General features: G+C 42.5%; 1 protein-coding gene across 1 annotated transcript; it reads right to left on the reverse strand.

Annotated features, from left to right (window-relative positions):
* Window positions 1–945: 945 nt before the first annotated feature.
* LOC145068194 (uncharacterized) lies at window positions 946–1,525 on the reverse strand. Its single transcript, XM_079015169.1, has 2 exons — window positions 1,309–1,525; window positions 946–1,223 (listed from the first exon to the last, which is right to left on the reverse strand). Exons 1-2 carry the CDS (start codon window positions 1,523–1,525, stop codon window positions 946–948), a joined length of 495 nt encoding a protein of 164 aa, XP_078871295.1.
* Window positions 1,526–22,823: the final 21,298 nt, after the last annotated feature.

Here is a 22,823-nt window from a genome sequence, read left to right on the forward strand (position 1 = left end):
TTCTCGATGACCTCACTTTCATTAAACAGTTTTTCTATTAAAAGATTGAAGCGTACAATTTCACTCTAAGCTAAATCTCTCTGATTCAAAGCTATTTCTAACTGTGTTTCACTCAACATTCTTGCGTCTTTCTCTGACATTAAGTCAATTTCTAACATATCCATTTTGAGTCTTTTGTTGTCCAGTCGTCCTCTTACGTGAAACATCTCTTGGGACGCAATGTTCTTCTTATCTAATGCTTTGTTATAGTATGTAAGGACGGCAACACATGTGTCATTAAGGTTCTCTATGAAGGGCTGGCAATCATGCATGCTATAATTTAGAGTTTGGATCATAATTTTACCTGTTCGACGATGCTGAGTGTCCTATCTTTAGCCATATAACAATAATTATTCTCCGTCTTTGTGGATCCATCCTCATCAGCAGTTGTAATCATACAGATCTTTCCCTTTCCTTTGCACTTGTGACATATCACAACATCACTTTTATCTTCTGAAGGAGTACCAGAGTCTGTAGTTTGGATGGACTGCGGTGCCTCCTTGGGTTGAGTATTTTGAGACTACGGTGGTGGGTAAGGTTTTTAGTGAAACGAGAGTGATTGTTTTGAGAGTTAATATTGCAGTTGAAAACTGGCTTGTTGTATTGTTGGTTCTTTCGGAATGAAGGTGGTAATCAGTTGAATTGTTGGCTGACAAGAGCAATTGCATTCTGAAATTCTTCTTCGTCGTCATACTCTGAGTCTGCTTCATATGACTGCGGAGGGTTGTCATAAGTAGTGGAGTATGATTGAGAGTGAGGCGATTGTGCTACGAGGGCTAGTGGACCACCGAAGTCTGCACATTCTTTGAGTATGGTAGATTCTTGAGCTTGCAATTCACCATAGAGCTTATAGAGAGATAAAGAATGAATTTGTCTATCCCCTTGAACAATCATTTTGGCAGTCGTCTAATGCCTTCCTAAACCGTTAAGAAACTGAAGATTTGTTTCATGTTTGCTTCGGACAGTGCCAGCATTGGATAGTTTAGTGACTATCAGATTAAACCTTTTAAAGGAATCTTCCAAACTTTCACCCACATGAGCTTCAAAGTTGTTAAACTCAGTGAGTGCAGTAGTAAGCTTTTTGTATTGAGCTTGTTCAGTTCCATCATACAGATTTTTGAGAACAGCCCAGATCTCCTTCGCAGATTTGCAATTTATGATTATGTCGAAGTTTTCAGGCGCAACTCCACAAGAAATTTCATAAAAGGCAATAGCTTCATTTCCATTTTGTCAAGATCATCCTTGGTGGGACGATTAAACGTTGTTGACCTCCTCCTAGTCTTGCTGTGGCTCCATCGGTTTGTAATGGAGTAAGAACAGGAACATGAGGTCCTTCTTCTATAGATCTCCATATGTCTCTTCCAAGTCTCCTTAGATATCTTTCCATTCTCTGAGACCAGTGACGATATACATTTGCCACAAGTATTGGTGCTCTATTCGAACCACCAACATTGTTTGATACATTAAGAGATAATGCATATGCCATATTTCCTTGTTTTTAAAAGTTTTTTTTTGTTTTTTTTTTAAGAAATGAGCTTCAGTGGTATATAAGGCTTTTTGAAAATCAGAGTTTTGCTTCAAAAGGCAACCACTTTGGCTCTGATACCAATTGTTGAGAGAAAAACTTGAGACACACTTAAACAAACATTAGAACAAGTATAGTTGCAGAATAGTTTATATCAAAGGATCTAAAAGCTCAACAATAATAATAATAATAAGTTAGAGTTAGATAATTAGAGAGTTAGATGTGTAAATGTAAGGAAATATAATGACAGTAGGTATTATATCAATTATACACGTAAGTTGATTCTTAACAAGGAATGCATTCAAACCAAGTTAGTATGTAACAGCCCGGAGTTCCAGGTACCTTTTTATTCATATATTTTGGTGTTTTGTGAGGGGACTCGGCGAGTTGGAGCTCAAACTCGCCGAGTAGGATCGTGGTTCGGGACGCGGGTTCGCGCCTGGACTCGGCGAGTCCAAGGAATGGACTCGGCGAGTCCACGCTGTTTAATGAAACCCTAATTTCCCGGTCCTAAGCCCTATTTAAAGGACCTTATGGCCCTTCATTACGGCTACCTTGACCTTGAGAGCACCCAAAGCAGCTGAGGGTTTCTGTGAGTGAGATAAGAGGCCATTATTCACCAAATTTGTGTGTCATTGCAAGAAAGGAAGGGGAAAGTCAAGCTAAAAGAGTTGGGGAGCTTGGATCTACTTCCATTTCATCAGGAGAGCTTCTTGAGGTATCATTCAGAGCTTATTTCTGTGTTTTTGGTTGAGATGGTTAGATCTAGGGTTTCTTCATGCCTTGTTTGCTTTGAAATTGAAGTGTGAGAGGTCCCATGGGGATATGGTGCCTAGATCTGGACCTTAGCAGGTCCAGAGAGTCCCTAATGCCATGTTTTACGTCCTCCCATTTGGGTTGGAGACTACGGTTGCCATCTTAGAGGTCATTTCTTCAAAAAGAGCCTTGTAGGTGTTGCATGATAGCCAAGACTGTGACTTTACGTGATGAATGAGCTTAGGAGGGCCAGATCTATGAGTTGTTGGAGCGGATCTGACCTCAAAAGCAAGTTTGAGTTGATGCATGGCATGGACTCGCCGAGTCCGAAGAACAGACTCGACGAGTAGCATGAAGATTACCCTTAACCACTCAGCGAGTGGTCCTGCCGAGTTATGGGTTAACTCAGTGAGTCAGGGAGAGTTAGAGAGGGTTGACAGGTGGACTGAGTCGAACTGGAACTTGCCGAGTTGTTCTTGAGACTCGGCGAGTTGAGTCGGGGTGGCCCCGCGATTCATGCCAGGTGGAACTCGTCGAGTCAGGGGAGTACTCGACGTTTCAAAAGAGAATCCTAGAGAGTTGTTGAAAACGTATAGACTCGCCGAGTCGCTCTAGTTCACTCGCCGAGTCCGGTCAAAGTTGACCGTTGACCGTTGACCAGAGTTGACTAGTGTTGACTTGATAGGGGTAGTCAACCTTAGTGGTAAAAGTGTTAGTTAGAGATATATGATGTTATAGGAGGATTATAGCTCGGAGGATCGAGCACGAGTGATATCCAGGATTCGCGAGTTATCGAGATATACGAGGTGAGTCTTCTCACTATACTTTACCCTAAGTAGGTAATCAGAGTTATGTGACAGAGTATGTGTATGTTATGTGTATGCTATGTGTTGTACTGCATGATGTCTATGTGATTTATGATGTGCATGCTTATAGAGTTGGAACCGGAAGGTTCCCAGAGTTAGAACCTGAGGGTTCACAGAGTTTGGGTGCACGGACCCACAGAGTTATAGCCTCGAGTGGCTAATATGTGTTATATGTGGTATTTTGGGGAACTCACTAAGCTTTGTGCTTACAGTGTTAGTGTTGTTGTTTCAGGTACTAGTGATGACCGTGGGAAGGCGCCGGCTTGATCTGTACACACGCATGGGATTTTTATGATATATGATCTTGGGATTTTGTATGATGCGAATTGGAGTTTTAAACTTGATGTTTTATGAAAATTAAATGAAAAATGTTTTTATATTTTGCGAAAAATTATTTTAAAATTCATGTTGTTACAAGTTGGTATCAGAGTCTTGGTTTGAGGGATTCGAGTACACCTTTGGGCGTATTTGAACTCAAACTGAGGATTTGAGAAGAATTTTAAAAACGAGTAACAGATTTTTTTGAAAAACGCAGAGTAGAGTTGTGTGTACAATCAGTCCGCGCCCGAACGGTGATTTCCCAAAATACCTTTATGTTATGTGATATTGATATTGATATGATGTATTCGCATGCTAGAGTAGGCTAGGTATTCCTATTAGGACTAGAGTGGCCTAATTTGTGATGCCTTAGCCTAGGAAGAGGTAAGCTGCTATGAGATGCTTGAGAGTGAGTAGGTAGCAGCGAGGGGCTTATGAGAGATCTATTAGAGAGTGGTCTATGCATGATAGAGTACTTGGAATTTGGGATCTGAAGAGGAGGACTTGGGGTGTACTCTGATACGGTGCGGACAGTAGTATTGGGCCCGTACTACTGAAAGCACCGGAGCGGTGTACAGCCCAAGTAAGAATCTTTGGAATACCAAGGATTAAGGAGGAAAGAGTTGACGAGTGTGAGTATGCTCGAATGGGTTCTAATTTATCGTATGTTGTATTTCAGAGGTAGATCATGGTGAGGACACGTTTGATGCCTGAGAGCAGTGGTACCAGTGATGAGGAGATCCGCCGGATCATCCACGAGGAGGTGGTTGCGGCCATCAGGGCAGAGATACCGGAGATGTTTTGGTCTATTAAGACCATGCTGATTGAGACCTTTGACGAGCGTTATGCCGCTCTTTCTAAGGCTGCTGTTGCAGCGGCCACCGCAGCTATTGCTGCCGCGAGGCTGCAAGGTGGTGATGCGTTGCTGTTCCGGGAGTTCAGCAACACAAAACCACCAGAGTTTGATGGGAACCAGGATCCGGTGGCAGCTATGAGGTGGATTTCTGATATAGAGGGGTGTTTCTTCACTTGATCATCTCCTGAGCATTTGAAGGTTCGGTTCGCGCTGAACCAGCTTCACTTGGGAGCGAAGGACTGGTGGAAGTTTGTGACGGCGCATTTCACGCCTGCTGAGATTGCGGCAGTGACCTGGGAGAGGTTCACTGTCATGTTTCGAGATGAGTACGTTCCCCCGGTGGAGAGGGAGCGTTTGGCCCAGGAGTTTCTGACCATCAAGCAGGGTACTGAGTCGGTTAAGGTGATTACCAGGATGTTCCATGAGAGGGCGATGTTCTGCCCTGAGCACGTGTCTACGGAGCAGGCACGTATGAGCCGCTATCTGAGTATCTTGAGGCGGGAGATTCTGGAGTTCATGGCGAACTCCTCGTACCGGACATTTGCCGAGCTTCAGGCAAATGCCCGGAAGAGGGAGATTAAGCTAGAGACTCAGGCCAGGGAGGAGGCGGAGTCTCAGGGGAGGGATCGGCGACCGGCACAGTCTCAGCCGGCAGCCAAGCGGGCCAAGCCCGCTGATCCCAAACCAGGGAGCCAGAAGGGCCGCACTTGTGGGAAGTGTGCCAAGGGTCATGATGGAGTCTGTCGAGCGGGATCTTGCTACAAGTGTGGCAAGGAGGGGCATATGGCCAAGGACTGCCCCAAGGGGTTTGCAGTGTGTTTTCACTGCAACCAGACCGGACACCGGAAGGCGGAGTGTTCGCAGTTGCGAGGAGCATCTCAGGGATCTGCCCCTGCCGCCATCAGAGCTACCGAGAGTCGGCCAGTGAAGGCCGAGGCGCCGAGAGCTCGAGGGAGGGCCTTTCAGCTGACCGCGGAGGAGGTCCGTGCTACGCCCGATGTTGTGGCTGGTATGTTTTGTTTCGTGTATTTATTTTGATGCTGAGATATTATGCTTATATTATGTTATGCATAGGTACTTTCCTTGTGAACTCTGTACCTGCTTTAGTGTTATTTGACTCGGGTGCGAGTCGGTCTTTTGTGTCTTTGGCCTTTAGTCAGCATATCAGTGTTTGTCGTGAGGCATTGAGTCGGCCTCTGAGAGTTTCCATAGCTGACGAGAGGGTGATATATGTCACGGAGGTTCTCCAGGGATGCGTGTTAGAGATTTTCGGTGTTGAGTTTCCGATTGATCTGGTTCCTATTGCGATGGGAGATGTCTGTGTCATTGTGGGCATGGACTGGTTGAGCAGATTCGGCGCAGTTATCGACTACAAGCATCAGCTGGTGACCATACGAGACCCTAGTGGGGGAGTTCTTTCGTTGTACGGCAAGGGTACACGTTCTGGATCAGCGTTTTGTTCGGCCGCTAGGGCGAGGCAGTGTCTACAGCAGGGCTGTATGGGTTTTGTGGCGTATGTGATGGATACGCGGGTGGATTCCGAGAGGCCAAGTTCAGTTGAGGAGGTTTCGGTGGTGCGTGAGTTCCTGGATGTTTTTCCCGAGGAGTTGCCAGGTGTGCCTCCTGTGAGGCAAGTGGAGTTCAGTATCGATTTGGTTCCGGGGGCCGCGCCTATCGCTAAGGTGCCTTATCGCCTTGCACCTCCAGAGATGCAAGAGTTATCCTCGCAGCTTCAGGAGCTGCTGGGGAAGGGATTTATTCGGCCGAGCAGCTCGCCGTGGGGAGCGCCTATCCTATTCGTCAAGAAGAAGGATGGTTCACACCGGATGTGCATTGATTACCGGGAGTTGAACAAGCTGACGATCAAGAACCGTTACCCGTTACCGAGGATCGACGATTTGTTCGATCAGTTGCAGGGAGCATCTTGGTTCTCCAAGATCGATTTGAGGTCTGGATATCATCAGGTGAGAGTGCGGGATGAGGACGTCCAGAAGACATCGTTCAGGACGCGTTATGGGCATTATGAGTTTGTGGTGATGCCTTTTGGGCTCACCAATGCCCCGACGGTGTTCATGGATCTCATGAACCGAGTATGTAGGCCGATGTTGGATCGGTCGGTGATTATATTTATCGATGACATTCTGGTATATTCGAGATCTAGAGAGCAGAATGAGGAGCATTTGAGAGAGGTTCTTGGAGTTCTGAGATCGGAGAAGCTTTATGCCAAATTCTCCAAGTGTGATTTCTGGTTGTGGGAGGTCCAGTTCTTAGGACATCTTGTTAACCAGGAAGGGATATTGGTCGATCCGGCCAAGGTTGAGGCGGTGATGAGTTAGGAGGTGCCGAAGTCACCCTCTGAGATCAGGAGTTTCCTAGGGTTGGCAGGGTATTATCGGAGATTTATCAAGGATTTCTCCAAGATCGCAGTGCCACTCACCAGATTGACCCGGAAGGGTGTTGCTTTTTCATGGGGCCCCGAGCAGCAGGCCTCCTTTGAGACACTTCGCCAAAGGTTGTGCGAAGCCCCGGTATTAGCTCTCCCGGAAGGGATGGAGGACTTTGTGGTATATTGTGATGCATCGATCTTGGGATTGGGAGCGGTGCTGATGCAGAAAGGGCATGTGATAGCATATGCATCGAGGCAGCTGAAGCCTCATGAGACGAGATATCCCACCCATGATCTAGAGTTGGGGGAAGTGGTGTTCGCCCTCAAGATTTGGCGTCACTACTTGTATGGGGTTCGGTGTACGATATACACAGACCATAAGAGTTTGAAGTATTTGATGGATCAGCCCAACCTAAATATGCGACATAGAAGGTCGTTGGATGTGGTCAAGGATTATGATTGTGAGATCCTGTACCACCCAGGCAAGGCTAATGTGGTAGCCGATGCATTGAGCCGCAGGGCGGAGAGCACTCCACTGCGGGATGTATGTTTGAGATTGACCGTGATAGCTCCGGTATTGGACGCCATTCGTGGGGCACAGGTTGAGGCTGTGCAACCTGAGATACAGAAGAGGGAATGGGTTGCTGGTTTGGTTTCAGAGTTCGTTACCAATGGTCGGGGGCTTATGACATTTCAGGGACGTATCTGGGTGCCGTTTGTGGGAGGAACGCGTACCATTTTGATGGAGGAGGCTCATCGGTCGAAATTTTCAATCCATCCGGGGGCTACTAAGATGTATTTGGATCTGAGAAAGGAGTATTGGTGGCCCTGTATGAAGAGGGATGTCGCATGGTTTGTTAAGAGGTGCTTGACCTGCCGTAGGGTTAAGGCCGAGCACCAGAGGCCGCATGGTAAGTTGCAGCCATTGGAGGTTCCCGAGTGGAAGTGGGAACAGATCACTATGGATTTCATCACCAAATTGCCGAGAACTGCCAGAGGATTTGATGCAATTTGGGTGATTGTGGACAGGTTGACGAAGAGCGCTCACTTCCTTGCCATCAGTGAGAGTTCTTCAGCAGAGAAATTGGCGGAGGTGTATGTGAGGGAAGTGGTATCTCGGCATGGGGTGCCGATCTCGATTGTTTTAGACCGTGATGTGCGTTTCACTTCCAGATTCTGGAAGAAGTTTCATGAGGAGTTGGGTACTAGACTGCATTTTAGTACCGCATATCATCCCTGGACAGACGGTCAGAGTGAGCGGATGATTCAGACGCTTGAGGACATGCTCCGAGCATGTGTGTTGGATTTCGGGGGTAGCTGGGATACGTATTTACCCTTGGCAGAGTTTTCCTACAACAACAGCCATCATTCGAGCATTGGTATGCCACCCTTTGAGTTGTTGTATGGGAGGAGGTGTCGGACCCCCATTTGTTGCGGAGAGGTTGGACAGAGGGTGATGGGCAGTATAGAGATCGTACTTCAGACGACAGAGCAGATTCAGCAGGTCAGACAGAGGTTGTTGACCGCTCAGAGCCGACAGAAGAGTTATGCAGACAGACGCCGGTCCGAGCTTGAGTTTCAGGTCGGCAACCTAGTTCTCCTGAAGGTCTCTCCTTGGAAAGGAGTGATTCGATTCAGGAAGTGGGGCAAGTTGGGGCCCCGATACATTGGTCCTTTCCGTGTGATCGCGGGGGTAGGCCGGGTAGCCTATCGTTTGGATTTTCCAGCAGAGTTGGGGCAGATTCACGACACTTTTCATGTGTCGCAGCTGAGGAAGTGTATAGCCAACGAGTCGGCAGTGGTTCCATTAGAGGATATTCAGGTGGATGCGAGCCTGAATTATGCTGAGAGACCAGTGGCCATCAAAGATCGGAAGATCAAGGTTTTGAGGAACAAGGAGGTACCTCTGGTGTTGGTTCAGTGGCAGCACCGGAAGGGATCAGAGATGACCTGGGAGCCGGAGCGTGAGATGCATGAGCAGCATCCGGAGCTATTTCCAGAGCGAGACTTCGAGGGCGAAGTCTAGTTCTAGTGGGGGAGAATTGTAACAGCCTGGATTTCCAGGTACCTTTTTATTCATATATTTTGGTGTTTTGTGAGGGGACTCGGCGAGTTGGAGCTCAAACTCGCCGAGTAGGATCGCGGTTCGGGACGCGGGTTCACACCTGGACTCGGCGAGTCCGCGCTGTTTAATGAAACCCTAATTTCCCGGTCCTAAACCCTATTTAAAGGACCTTATGGCCCTTCATTGCGGCTACCTTGACCTTCAGAGCACCCAAAGCAGCTGAGGGTTTCTGTGAGTGAGATAAGAGGCCATTATTCACCAAATTTGTGTGTCATTGCAAGAAAGGAAGAGGAAAGTCAAGCTAGAAGAGTTGGGGAGCTTGGATCTACTTCCATTTCGTCAGGAGAGCTTCTTGAGGTATCATTCAGAGCTTATTTCTGTGTTTTTGGTTGAGATGGTTAGATCTAGGGTTTCTTCATGCCTTGTTTGCTTTGAAATTGAAGTGTGAGAGGTCCCATGGGGATATGGTGCCTAGATATGGACCTTAGCAGGTCCAGAGAGTCCCTAATGCCATGCTTTATGTCCTCCCATTTGGGTTGGAGACTAGGGTTGCCATCTTAGAGGTGATTTCTTCAAAAAGAGCCTTGTAGGTGTTGCAAGATAGATAAGACTGTGACTTTACGTGATGAATGAGCTTAGGAGGGCCAGTTCTATGAGTTGTTGGAGCGGATCTGACCTCAGAAGCAAGTTTCAGTTGATGCATGGCATGGACTCGCCGAGTCCGAAGAACAGACTCGGCGAGTAGCATGAAGATTGCCCTTAACCACTCAGCGAGTGGTCCTGCCGAGTTATGGGTTAACTCAGTGAGTCAGGGAGAGTTAGAGAGGGTTGACAGGTGACTGAGTCGAACTGGAACTCGCCGAGTTGTTCTTGAGACTCGGCGAGTTGGGTCGGGGTGGCCCCGCGATTCATGCCAGGTGGAACTCGTCGAGTCAGGGGAGTACTCGATGTGTCAAAAGAGAATCCTAGAGAGTTGTTGAAAACGTATAGACTCGCCGACTCGCTCTAGTGCACTCGCCGAGTCCGGTCAAAGTTGACCATTGACCGTTGACCGTTGACCAGAGTTGACTAGCGTTGACTTGATAGGGGTAGTCAACCTTAGTGGTAAAAGTGTTAATTAGAGATATATGATGTTATAGGAGGATTATAGCTCGGAGGATCGAGCACGAGTGATATCCAGGATTCGCGAGTTATCGAGATATACGAGGTGAGTCTTCTCACTATAGTTTACCCTGAGTAGGTAATCAGAGTTATGTGACAGAGTATGTGTATGTTATGTGTATGCTATGTGTTGTACTGCATGATGTCTATGTGATTTATGTTGTGCATGCTTATAGAGTTGGAACCGGAAGGTTCCTAGAGTTAGAACCTGAAGGTTCACAGAGTTTGGGTGCACGGACCCACAGAGTTATAGCCTCGAGTGGCTAATATGTGTTATATGTGGTATTTTGGGGAACTCACTAAGCTTTGTGCTTACAGTGTTAGTGTTGTTGTTTCAGGTACTAGTGATGACCGTGGGAAGGCGCCACCTTGATCTGTACACATGCATGGGATTTTTATGATATATGATCTTGGGATTTTGTATGATGCGAATTGGAGTTTTAAACTTGATGTTTTATGAAAATTAAATGAAAAATGTTTTTATATTTTGCGAAAAATTATTTTGAAATTCACGTTGTTACATAGTAAATGAGATCAAGCTTAGTGATTAAGTCAAGAATGACTTGCTTCGAAGAGAGATGATGTTCAGTTATGATATAGTGAGTTTGGAGAGTAAGAAAGAGATGAGAGTAATAACACAAGATATGGGATTTAGGATGTGAAGTGTTATCAGATGTGTATTAAGTTGAGAAAGATTGAGTTCTATATATAGAGACTCAAAGGTTACACTTGTTCAACTATCTAAACGTAGCCATGCAAGGCATACTGGATAAAAGAGAGTATTCTAAGAAAAGCAGATAAAAAGCTAAACTAAGAAAACTAGATAGTGAACTGCTGATGATGATGACTTCGGATGTGGTTGCTGAACTGACTTGACTGCGGTTCTTCAAGGGGCTGCGGTAGGTCAAGTTTAAGAGGGTCACTTTTATGATTCAACAGATATCAAAAATTACATGTGGTGTGTTCCAGGGGGCAAGGAACTATGATCAACACCGGCATCACCTTTTTGCGAAGGTGAGGGTGAATTATGTGGAGACTCCCCGTGTGTTTGTGCTTGTGATTTTGAAACACTGAGGGGTACCTCATATGAGTGGGCAGGAGGGGTGTTCGGACGACCATAGTCACCCACGAATGTCATGAGCATCTTCTTGTGGTGAGGAAGAGCCGACTTTGGTTCTCTTTTGTGGATTTAACTTAGTAGGAGAAGTTTTCCACTTGGCGGACTTCTTGGTCTTCCTTGGTCCGAAAGATGTTGGCTTGGCCACTTCCGGAATGGGCTCAATGGAGACTTGGGTAGACTGTGCTGGGTTGAACATAATCGAAATCTCCAAATGCTTTTGTAAATGAATAGAATCGGAAGGTATGATGTCCAACATGTGTTGAGGTAACCTCCGGACAGGACCAAAAGAAGATTGGTCCGGAATTCTATATGATTTAACAGTCTTGAAAGAGATGTATACCTTCGGAGGAATTGTAGCACAAGGAAGAGGTTCGGAAAGCTCCTTGAAGAGTTGTTGAATAGTCAAAGCCCAGAACCTAGGGCTTGAAATCTCATTTTCCTTTCTCTTGATGGCAAACTTGCAGAAGTCTTGCCATAGCACTTCCTGAAGGTCAACTGCCTTGTCGCATCCGGAATAGATGTTGTATACCATATACATCCAATTCTTGATGAGAGTATCCGTACCGTCGTGCTTTCCGGATAGCCCTCGAATGATAAGATGCATCAGCACGGTCCAGAGTCCTTTAACGACTGATTTCTTGAAGTCCTTTGCCCTGTAGTCCGGGTTGTACCCAATGTGATTCAAGAACAATTGAAATTCCTCTGCAGTTGGTTCTTGAACTTTGAAACCACTAGGGTTTTCTTTTACACCGATCGCTTTAAGGAATGTGGATTTATAGATGGGTACTATTCTGTCGCCAATGATTTTAGTTTCCAGCACACCGTCTTCTTCTTTGATTCTTGTGAAGGCTCTATGAAGATGATGAAGTGGAAGAGGTGGTTCAGGGACTTTTATGGGAGGGATGGAGATGGGATGGTTTTCTATGAACTCGATCATGACTCTAATGGATTCATCGTAATCCATAGGGTTTAGTGAAAATAACTAGGTTGTATCCCTGAGAAAGGGTTCAGGCGATGTAGACGATGATGATCCTTTCGAGGGTTTCTTCTTTGCAATCGATTTCTTGGGAGTGGAGGCAGTTGGTGCGTTTTTCGGTGAAGAAGATTGGAAAGCCATTGTTGTAGAGGGATGAATGCTCGAAGAACACGATGAACACAGAGAGAATTTGAAGTTTTGGAGGGTTGGAGCGCGTAAAGAGGAAAAAAGGGGGTTTTGATGGGTATAAAGCCAAGATTTGTTGGTCTTCTTGGCTTCATAATCCTATTTCTGCGACTATTTTCATGTAATTCTCTTTCTAGCTTCTTACTAGTTTTATATTATTCCACCATTCCAAAAAAAAAAGGAACTATGATATCATAAATTCAAGTATATACAATTCTAATAACGGACTTAGAGACGTAATCCAACAAAATAATCTTTATAACTTTAACCGGTAAAGAATTAAAATCGTCAAGAAAAGGTCAACATCATTTTAACAGTAAAGCCGCATTAAAAGTCGAAAAACTTTTCCATTCCAAGACCATTGTTGAGTTAGAACTAAAAGTGAATTTCATTTTATCCACCTAATCTTCCTTTGTGAAAGATCGGTCCCCAAAACCTAGCCTTACCGCTTCCAACAAATGAGAAACCATTTTTGATATTTTAAAATTGACAAGAAAAAAAAAATCCTAAATTTTCTAATAAGGAATTAATGAGGGTGATATGGCATCCAAAAAAAATTTTAACATTTCATTTGAATTTTGAATAGTCTAAAATCTAGTGCCCAATAGCTTAAAGGAACGAGTGAAGTCTCGAAATCAGCTCTCTCAAGACACGTTTGATTTGACCGTTAAACCCCAAATACATGAATAGGAAACACCGGGCATCACATTTTTTATTCATCGTCATCTCCTTTACTCAATGTTTTAAAAACCGGTTTGAACCGACCGGTCAAACCGGTTGAACCGAAAACCGGGGAACAAGCGGTTCAACTATCACCGGTTCTACATTGATTTGTAAACCGGACTAAACCGGCCGGTTTTAGAAAAACCCGGTTGAGCCGGTTAAAATAAACCGGTTTTTAAAACATTGTCTTACTATTATCGAAGGCAGGGGTGGACCTAGAGTATCCCAAAAGATCATGTGCAGTTAATTGATTTTTTTATTAATATAAAAAAAATAGGAAGAATTTCGGATATAAAGCATTAAAATATCATATTTATCCATCCTAATATTTAAATATCATTTATAAGTTTTCAAAATATCATATTTGTCCAAGTTTTATTTTTTATTTTTTTATAATCATTTTAAATCATTATTTTAATCAATTAACTATTATACCCTTATTATAAGGCTAAGTTAAAAATATCATATATACCCATCCTAAATATTCAAAATATCATATTTACCCAAATTATATTTTTAATCAACTTCTTATTGTTGATGAGATTTGTAATCGAGTTTAAAGATCAATTTACGTAAGAATTAAGAAAGTAGAAACACAATGAACACGAGAGTAAATATAATATTTGTTCAGCTCATATTATGCTTTTGATTTTACAGAGTACAAAGTGATTCTCTGTAAAGAGTATGTGAAAGTTAAGTACTCACTCAGTATTGTCTCCTATTTATAGGAGTACAAAAGCATAACAAAATACTAAGGACTATACATTCAAACTATTCGATAAAATGCCTTAGTAAATATAACATTACATCCGAAGACTCTACTTACGAAGACTAGAGATCCTTCGTAACCATACAACTAACTCTTCGACTTATTACAACATTTATACCCTAACAATCTCCCCCTTTGGAATAAAGGTCGAAGTCTTCATGAAGTTAATAGTTGAACGGCATACATCAATACTCTTCGGATTTCCATGTACCAAGAGATAACTTTCTTTATCTCCTTCTTGTCTCCTTCTGAATTCTTCTTGCAATGATTCATACGAACAATTAAGTTCGTATATTGCGAATTTGTATATCTTTCCACTTCAGATGTTTGAAACAAGAATCTCTTGGCTCTTCCAGCTTTATCTTTTCCTGCGAAGACTATCCCCAATGGCTTTAAACAGATTTCTCCGTCTTCGTACTTCTTCAACTCAACCTGCTTCTTCGTAGGAGCCATTGGTGCTGTAATGTCGATGCCTTTAACAGTAGCAAGCTCGACATCAGTTTGAGCTAGGCATTCGAAATAATTCTCCAAGAAAATTTTTATGTGCCTACACCCAAGACTGAAGACATCTGGTTCTGTTTCTTGGAGGAAAGAAAAGGACTTGTCTTTGAGTATCAGAGCAACATTGATGAGATCATAAGTGTTCATCAATGGAAAGTCCGCCACAGTGAACTCTTGTATCTTTCCACTTGCTCTTGACACAACATATTTCAAATTCTGAAACTTTCCTTCGAAAATAACATCCCTTTTTATGGATATAACCTTCTTAATCTTCTCCAAGTACCAGACTTCTTCCTGAGCCTTTGCTAACACAGCATGAAATCTTATCTTCATCTTCTTTCCCTCTTCGACATCCATAGACTTTGTCTCTGCTTTAAACTGTGGCATGACGAACATCATCTCGTTGATCGGAAAGTCAAGTTGACCATAATCAGTATTCGTCACCACAAAACTCTTCTTCGGAATCTTTTCAAACGAATACATATGATCGAACATCACCCTTGATTCAATGGTTTCGTAGTTGAACAATTTTGAAGGATCTCCCTTATCAACATTCGAAACTTCAAGAGCTCTTTGTCGCATAATACTTTCCACATGCCTCATCCTTTCAACTTCAGCTGCCACCTCAGCTTTCTTCTCTTTGTTAGTTTTCTCCACCATGACTCCTTTTCCTTTGTCTTTAACATTCGAAGGAGCTGCATTCTTTGATGAAGAAACATTCGAAGGAACTACATTCTCAATTACAATACCTTTTGTAATAGGTCTTGAAATTGGAACTGTTGTAGTCACAATCGAAATGACTGGAGCAGCTGAAACAATTGTTGGTTTAACCACAGCTTTTGAAGGATAAACTTTTCCTACCACCTTCGAATCTTCAGATATCTTCTCATGTTCCCCAGCCTTTGCTTGACCAACCTTTTCTCCCTTTTGCACCCCTATGACAGCAGGTGGGGCATCTGATACGTTCGGCAAAAGGCTTGAGATTCGAAGTAATGGAGTAAGATGTTTTTGAAGAATGGCTTTGAAATGAAGAAAATTCTGAGATAGAAATTCTTGAGAGATAATTGGAGAAGATGATTTCGAAGATATTTCTTTGAGTTCTTTCAGCAGCTTCTCCAACTCTCCGAAATGTTGTACTTCTGTGGCTGAAAGAGAAATCATCTGAGGATTTACTTGTTCGAACATCTTAACACATTGAACAACCGCATCACAAATGATATCGATCTTCTGATGTGCTGATTCATACCCCTGTTGAATATGCTGAACTTCCTTCGTCATTTCTTCACGAAGTTCACGAATCTGCATATTAACATCTTCTCGAACCTTCTTCACTTCCTGTACAAAGAGCACGTGACGCTCCTTCATAACCGTCTTTAAATCCTTCACCTCCTTCAGGAAATCTGATCTCAGAGAATTGATTCTATTCTCTGTAGAATTATCAGTTTGATCATTCTTCTCAAGAATACGACTTTCAGAATCACGTATTAATCCTGACGCCTTCGAAATCACCCTGCTTTCCATTTCCTTCATAAGAGAATCAACTTCCAAGATATTGATTCCAGCACTTCCGACATCCGCTTGAGATTGCAAGATAGAATTCAATTTTGAATTCAATATCTTGAACTGCTTCATCGTCATCAGCATATGGTCAGGAAAATCTTCTTCAGCTTTATCAAAGGAAAGAGCTTCGAATGTTCCTCCAAACCCTTCATTGTCAGTTTCCTCATCAATCGCCATTGTTTCAGCAACAGGTGATGATGGATTTGGTGGATCGGTTGATTGTGTTGAGAAGATTGTAGTGAAAGGTTGATCCATAATGGATTGGAATGTTGGAGAATCAGTTGTTGAATTAACCTGTGGTAAAGACGTTGGTTCAAGGATCTTTATGTCAGCAGGCTTCGAAATCTCAGTAGACTGAAAGATTTCTACTTCTTTTGGAATGTCATCTTCAGGAGTCTCAGGCACATGTTCCACTTCTTCGATACGTTGGGTTTTCTTCAAAAATTTCGGCATATCTTCAGCCCTTCGCTTCTTAGAAGATGGAGACACCGGAGCTGGAATTTCTTGAACGGTAACCCCTTGATGAGTAACCTGAGTTTTCTTCACCAACTGAGATTTTCGCTTGAGTTTTATTCTTCGAAAAACCCCCATCTTCGAAGGAATCATTTCTTTAGATGGAGAGGCTTCGATAACCGGTGTATCAGCCACTGAGGTTAAAACCGGAGACACCTCTTCGATAGTTTGAGAAGTAACGATTAGCTGCTGATTCTTTTGTTCTTCTTTCACCCCTTTTTCCGAAGAGTCACCCTCTGTCTTCTTTGACTTCTTCAACTTCTTCTTCTCTTCTTGTTGTAACATCCCAGTAACAACGGTTGTGTCAATAGATTGTAAGTATGACACCAACACATTATTCGTAGGATCCACCTTCTTGAGCATAGCATCCGGAATGCGAGCAACTGTGGTAAAAATAGTCGGATTATCATGTACCTCCTTCGAACTCCCGTACATGTGGAAAACAACTTTCTCTTTGTAATCAGGAACTTCAATCTTCTCCTTCTGATAGACATATTGGACTATCAGACTCCAATATCTTGCACAAGAAATTCCCTGCTTAGCACTGGTCTTCGAAATACTTGTGATGAACTCTGTCCATAACTGCTCAGAATAATCCACCTGCAAATCGTAGTATAGCCCAGCTACCATTGCATAGACCTCCATCCTTCCTTTATCCAACCCCACAATTCTTCCAGTAAGACATCTAAGAAAGATGCCAAACAAAAAGTTACATATCGTTGGTAACCCCGACTTCTTGAAGTCACTAATACGTGTCAATCGAGGTTGGTGACCCATCTCATTGAACATGTACACCACTTGCGAAGAAGTAAGTGTTGGATAAGGTGTCTAAGTCCATAACTATTTCGGGCTTGTACTTGACCCGACCCGGCATGGTCCATTTGGGTTGCATGGCACCATGCAATTGGATAGACTAAATGAGAGAAATAACACTTGGAGATTATTAATATATTATAAGTTCTAATATATTAATAATATTATTTGATTAGTTGATCAAAGAATTAATTTGGAATTAATTAAGTGATCAAGGGATAACTAATTAAATATATGGGTTGATTATGTAAATCATCCATATCTTGTATAGTGGGCTAAGAGGCTCCATGGATTATCAAGTTGGGTTTTACCCATAGGATGCTCCATGGGAGTTACAAACCCATGGGTCATGGAAATGAAGAGTCATGACACATTAGGGTTTACATGGTGTAACCCTAGATGTGTCAACACTATATAAGAAGCATATTCTCCACCAAAATCGGCTACACACATAGAGACATAAGAAACTAGAGGGCTTGGCCGATTTTGAGAAGTGTGTGTTATCTCAAGAGTCTTTCCAAGAGCATTTGGTGTTGTGTGAAGCATTTGAGGCATCACACTTGGGGTGCTAGGCTCACAAGGTTTCAAGGAACACAATCAACAACAAGGTAAGTTATTCTATCTATGATTCAAGTTAAAATTGTTCCCCATGTATGCTAGATAGGAATATAACCTTGGAATTCAACTTTGCATGATAATTAGACAAACATAGATCCAAGGTTATTAGGGTTGCATGTACACTTAGGAAGTGTTAGAATGCTCAAAACCCATCAGTGGTATCAGAGCCTAGGCTTGTTTGTTTGTTATTTGTGCTTAAAAGTTGAAGAAAGTCGAAATTTCTGCTGTCTGACTGATGGACTCGGCAAGTCCATGGGGAGGACTCGTCGAGTTCATGTGTATCTTCAACCTACTCGGCGAGTAGGTTTATGCACTCGGCGAGTAGGGTCGACAGAGTGCAGAATTTCGACTTGAGTTGCTGGAAATGGATTAGAATCATTACCCTAAAATGTTTTGGTACTTGAAAACTTGTTTTAGAAGGTGTAATGTCTTTTCTAACTCATTTACAACAAGTAGTTATCAAAGTTACAGAGATTAAATGTGATTTTGATTCTTGAAAGTGTTCATATTCATATTCTTGTTCTTATGATGTTTAGATGATCATAGGAATTATTTGTAACCTATGTGGTAGATTAATTCATGATCATAATGTGTTTTAATGGAGTCCATAACTTGTCCTCAAGTTATGGAAAACCAAAAGTCTCTTGGATTAAAAACCATTAAAAGAACACAAGAGTTAGGAAAAATGAAAAGTCCTCATTTTATTACTCTAATAAACTCATAAGTTACAAGAAATGAAAAGTTTTGAAAGTTTACAAAACTTGCCCTCAAGTTTTGGAACAAGTAAAGTTAAGTTAAAACTTTAGTTCCAACCCCTAGAATTTTAAAAGTTAAAATTCAACCCTTATACTTATATTATTATGATTTAATAATTATATATATATATATATATATATATATATATATATATATATATATATGTATGTATAAGAACAAAGTCGTCTTACCGCTAGTACGCCTCATTCACGAAGCCGGTCTATAAGGTGGGTATAAGGTTGTTGCCTATAAAATGGTGACTTAATGGGTGTCCACTCTCACCCACCGCTTGCTTGATCGGTGGAGGGTCGTTAGCCGAACGGGTAAGACAAGGACTTATTAATTCTCATTCAAAGTATGATGAATATTATAAAGTAACTAAATGTTTTATTAAATTCCCAATCTTAGTTACTTTAGGAAAAATGTGAATAAGGTGCTATTCCATGAAATTACACTTTACACTTGATTAAGTCGTTGGTGGAGCGTGTGTGGTTAACCGGCACACTAACTTGGACTTAACAAGGTAGGTAAAGGGTGACTTAGGGTTTATTATAGTATCGATGGAGCGTGTGTGGTTAACCGGCACATCGATTGAGTGATAAACTTTAAGGGTACCAAGTGATTTGCATGGTTACTTCACACCTCGTTTTGTGATCCTCGGTATCCCAGTCACAAAACTTGGAGGGCACACTCGAGATTGAAACATGCCTTTGAAAAGTTCATTGAATCTCAAAGAATCTAGGAATTTCTAAGAACCATTCAAAAACCTAATACTAAAATATTGCGGTTTTCGTGGTGGAAATTGGTGAATCGTCATTCACCTACCTTTCAAATATGATATAGCTTAGATTACGGCATACCTCTTCTAAGTTATATTATATTGTGATTGGATCCTAGCCTTAATATTACATTTGGGTGTTTTATTAAGGACTCTCTTATATCTAAACTAATCTTGTCCTCCTCCCTTCAGATGTCTTTCAACAATGCTTCTGGCTCTAATCCTAATGGCTCCTTTACCCTTATAAACTTGTGTGGGAAAGTCACCTTTGATGGATCCAACTTCAATGAGTGGATCAGAAACATCAGGATGATTACCCGCTACGAGGACAAAGAATATGTCCTTGACAAGGAGCTTAAGGAGATTGATGAGTCCACTGCAACTCCTCAGGAGATCGCTGAATTTCGGGCACATGAAAGGGATGCTACGAAAGTGGCTTGCATCATGACGGCCACGATGACAGCGGAACTCCAAAAGTCTTATGAGGATTTCTACCCTTATGACATGCACCAAGATTTGATGGAAAGATACCATCAAAGTGCAAGACAAGAGAGGTATGAAATCATCTGCTCCATGATAACAACCATGATGAAGGACGGGGAATCCGTCACGAGCCACATGCAGAAAATGCAAAGGTATGTGGATCGTTTGCTGAAGCTTAATGTGAACTTCCCGGAGGATCTTGCAATAGATATTATTTTGCATTCCTTACCATCGTGCTATGATCAATTCCGCATGACATATCACATGAACAAGGAAGAAGTCACCCTCAGCAAACTTCAGGGACTTCTCAAGACCGCAGAATCAGGTCTTAAGGGGAAGTCGGTTGCTATCACTCCTACTCAAAACTCTACTCCGGTTTTGGAAATTGGGAAGAATCGATGGAGAAAGAGAAAGAGATCTTCGAAGGGTACCAAGGCTCGGACCCTTGATGGCTCTTCTTCAAGTGGAACCAAGAAAGGTTTCATTACTCCTTCTTCTGACCCAAAAGAGGCTGAATGCTTCTATTGCCATGAAAAAGCTCATTGGAAGCGGAACTGCCCAAAATACCAGCAAGATGTGAAGGATGGGAAAGTTAAACCCAACCATGCAGGTATTTACACTATCATTTCTAATAACTCACCCCATTCTAATTCTTGGGTCCTTGATACCGGGTGTGGTATTCACATTTGTTGTGACTTGCAGGGACTAAGAAGAAGTGAGGATGTGGAGCAAGGAAGGATAAACTTGATCATGGGGAATAGGAAAGCTTTACCTGTTACCAAGATTGGAGTTTATACTTTATCGCTAAGTAGTGGGTTTAGTTTAGATCTGAATAAGTGTTGTTATTCGCCAGGAATGGCAAGAAATATTATTTCCTTTCATGATTTGTACAAACAAGGGTTTACCTTTTCATTTAATAATGAAGTTGGTTCTATTGATGCTTTCTTTAATAATATTCTTTATTTTAAAGCATTACCTTGTGATGGTGTGTATGAAGCTGTATCTGTTGTTGATAACTTAGGAAATAATGTTTTGTGTATTGATTCTACTAATAATAACCTGGATAAAGCATCATTATGGCATTGTCGTCTTGGACATATAAGCAAGAAGCGCATAGGCCAACTCCAATAGGATGGAGTCTTGGAGTCGTTTGACCTAAAGTCAGATGATAGTTGCGAATCATGCTTACTTGGAAAAATGACAAAGTCACCCTTCACAGGTTCGTGTGAGAGGGGTGAAGGTTTGTTGGACCTTATACACACGAATGTGTGTGGACCATTCAAACATGCCACAAGGGATGCTAATCGTTATTATTTGACTTTTACTGATGATTATAGTAGATATGGATATGTCTACTTGATCAAGCATAAGTCAGAGACTTTCGAGAGGTTTAAGGAATTTAAACAGGAAGTCGAGAATCAATTGGGCAGGAACATTAAGATGCTTCGATCTGATCGTGGTGGTGAGTATCTTAGTTCAGAGTTCCTCGACTATCTAAGGGAATGTGGGATAGTCTCACAATTGACACCTCCCAGGACACCACAGTTGAATGGTGTGGCTGAGAGGCGTAATCAAACCTTGTTAGATATGGTTCGTTCCATGATGAGTCGAGCTACGCTACCAATCTCATTCTGGGGGTATGCCTTAGAGACTGCCGCCCATATTCTTAATCTAGTCCCTACAAAGAAAGTTGCCAAAACTCCTCACGAGATGTGGACTGGTAAAGTACCTAAACTAGACCACATCAAGATTTGGGGTTGCGAGGCTTTCGTGAGACGCGAGACTCATGATAAGCTCGAACCTCGAAGCGAGAGGTGTATTTTCATCGGTTACCCACAGCGATCCTTTGGTTACCTCTTCTACAGACCTAGTGACAATGTGGTCTTTGTAGCAAGAAGAGGAGTCTTTCGAGAGAGAGAATTTATAAGCCAAGGAGACAGTGGGAGACAAATTGGTCTTGAAGAAATTCAAGAATCAAGCGGTGAAGGAACTTCAAACTCTAGCCCTCAACTTGAGGAGGAAACTCCTGTTGAGCCAATTGACAAATTTGTACCTCTGAGACGTTCCACGAGAGTTAGGAGTGCACCTGAGCATTACTATGGTTTCCATATTACTGCAGAAGGTGAGACACTTATTAGTGATGAGACACTAGTAAGTCAAGATGACCCTAACAGCTACGAGGAAGCCATGGCAGGCCCCGAGTCTGCTAAATGGAAAGAGGCTATGGATAGCGAGATACAATCCATGTATGACAATCAAGTTTGGAACTTGGTTGAAAATGTACCAGGTCGTAAGACAGTAGGGTGCAAATGGGTCTTCAAGAAGAAGACCGACATGGATGGTAAAGTACACACTTATAAGGCTAGACTGGTTGCAAAGGGCTTCTCTCAAATTCCTGGAGTGGATTATGATGAGACCTTTTCTCCGGTAGCCAAGATTAAGTCTATTCGGGTTCTGTTAGCCATAGCTGCAGTTCATGACTATGAAATATGGCAGATGGATGTCAAAACCGCTTTCCTTAATGGAAAGTTGGCTGAAGATGTTTACATGAGTCAGCCAGAGGGTTTTGTCAGCAACGAGTACCCTAATAGAGTGTGTAAGCTTGAGAAATCCATTTATGGATTGAAGCAAGCACCTCGCAGATGGAATCTTTGCTTTGATGAAAAGGTCAAGGAATTTGGCTTTTCTAGGAGTGAAGATGAATCTTGTGTGTATGTCAAGGCTAGTGGGAGTATAGTTAGCTTTTTGGTATTGTATGTGGATGACATACTACTCATAGGAAACGACATCCCAACCCTACAGGAAGTAAAGTCCTGGCTTGGGAAGTGTTTCGCTATGAAGGACCTTGGTGAAGCTGCCTATATTCTAGGGATAAGAATCTTGAGAGATCGGAGTAAAAGACTAATTGGACTTAGTCAAAGTACCTACTTGGATAAGGTGCTGAAAAGATTCAGCATGCAGGATTCCAAGAAAGGAGAGTTACCCATCCAGAGTAACACCAGATTGAGTAAGATACAAAGCCCTAGCACTGAGGCTGAGATAGCAGAAATGAGTC

The sequence above is a fragment of the Lactuca serriola genome, chromosome 8 (assembly GCF_051521515.1).
Source record: "Lactuca serriola cultivar US96UC23 chromosome 8, Lser_US96UC23_V15, whole genome shotgun sequence".
Classification (NCBI taxonomy): domain Eukaryota; kingdom Viridiplantae; phylum Streptophyta; class Magnoliopsida; order Asterales; family Asteraceae; genus Lactuca; species Lactuca serriola.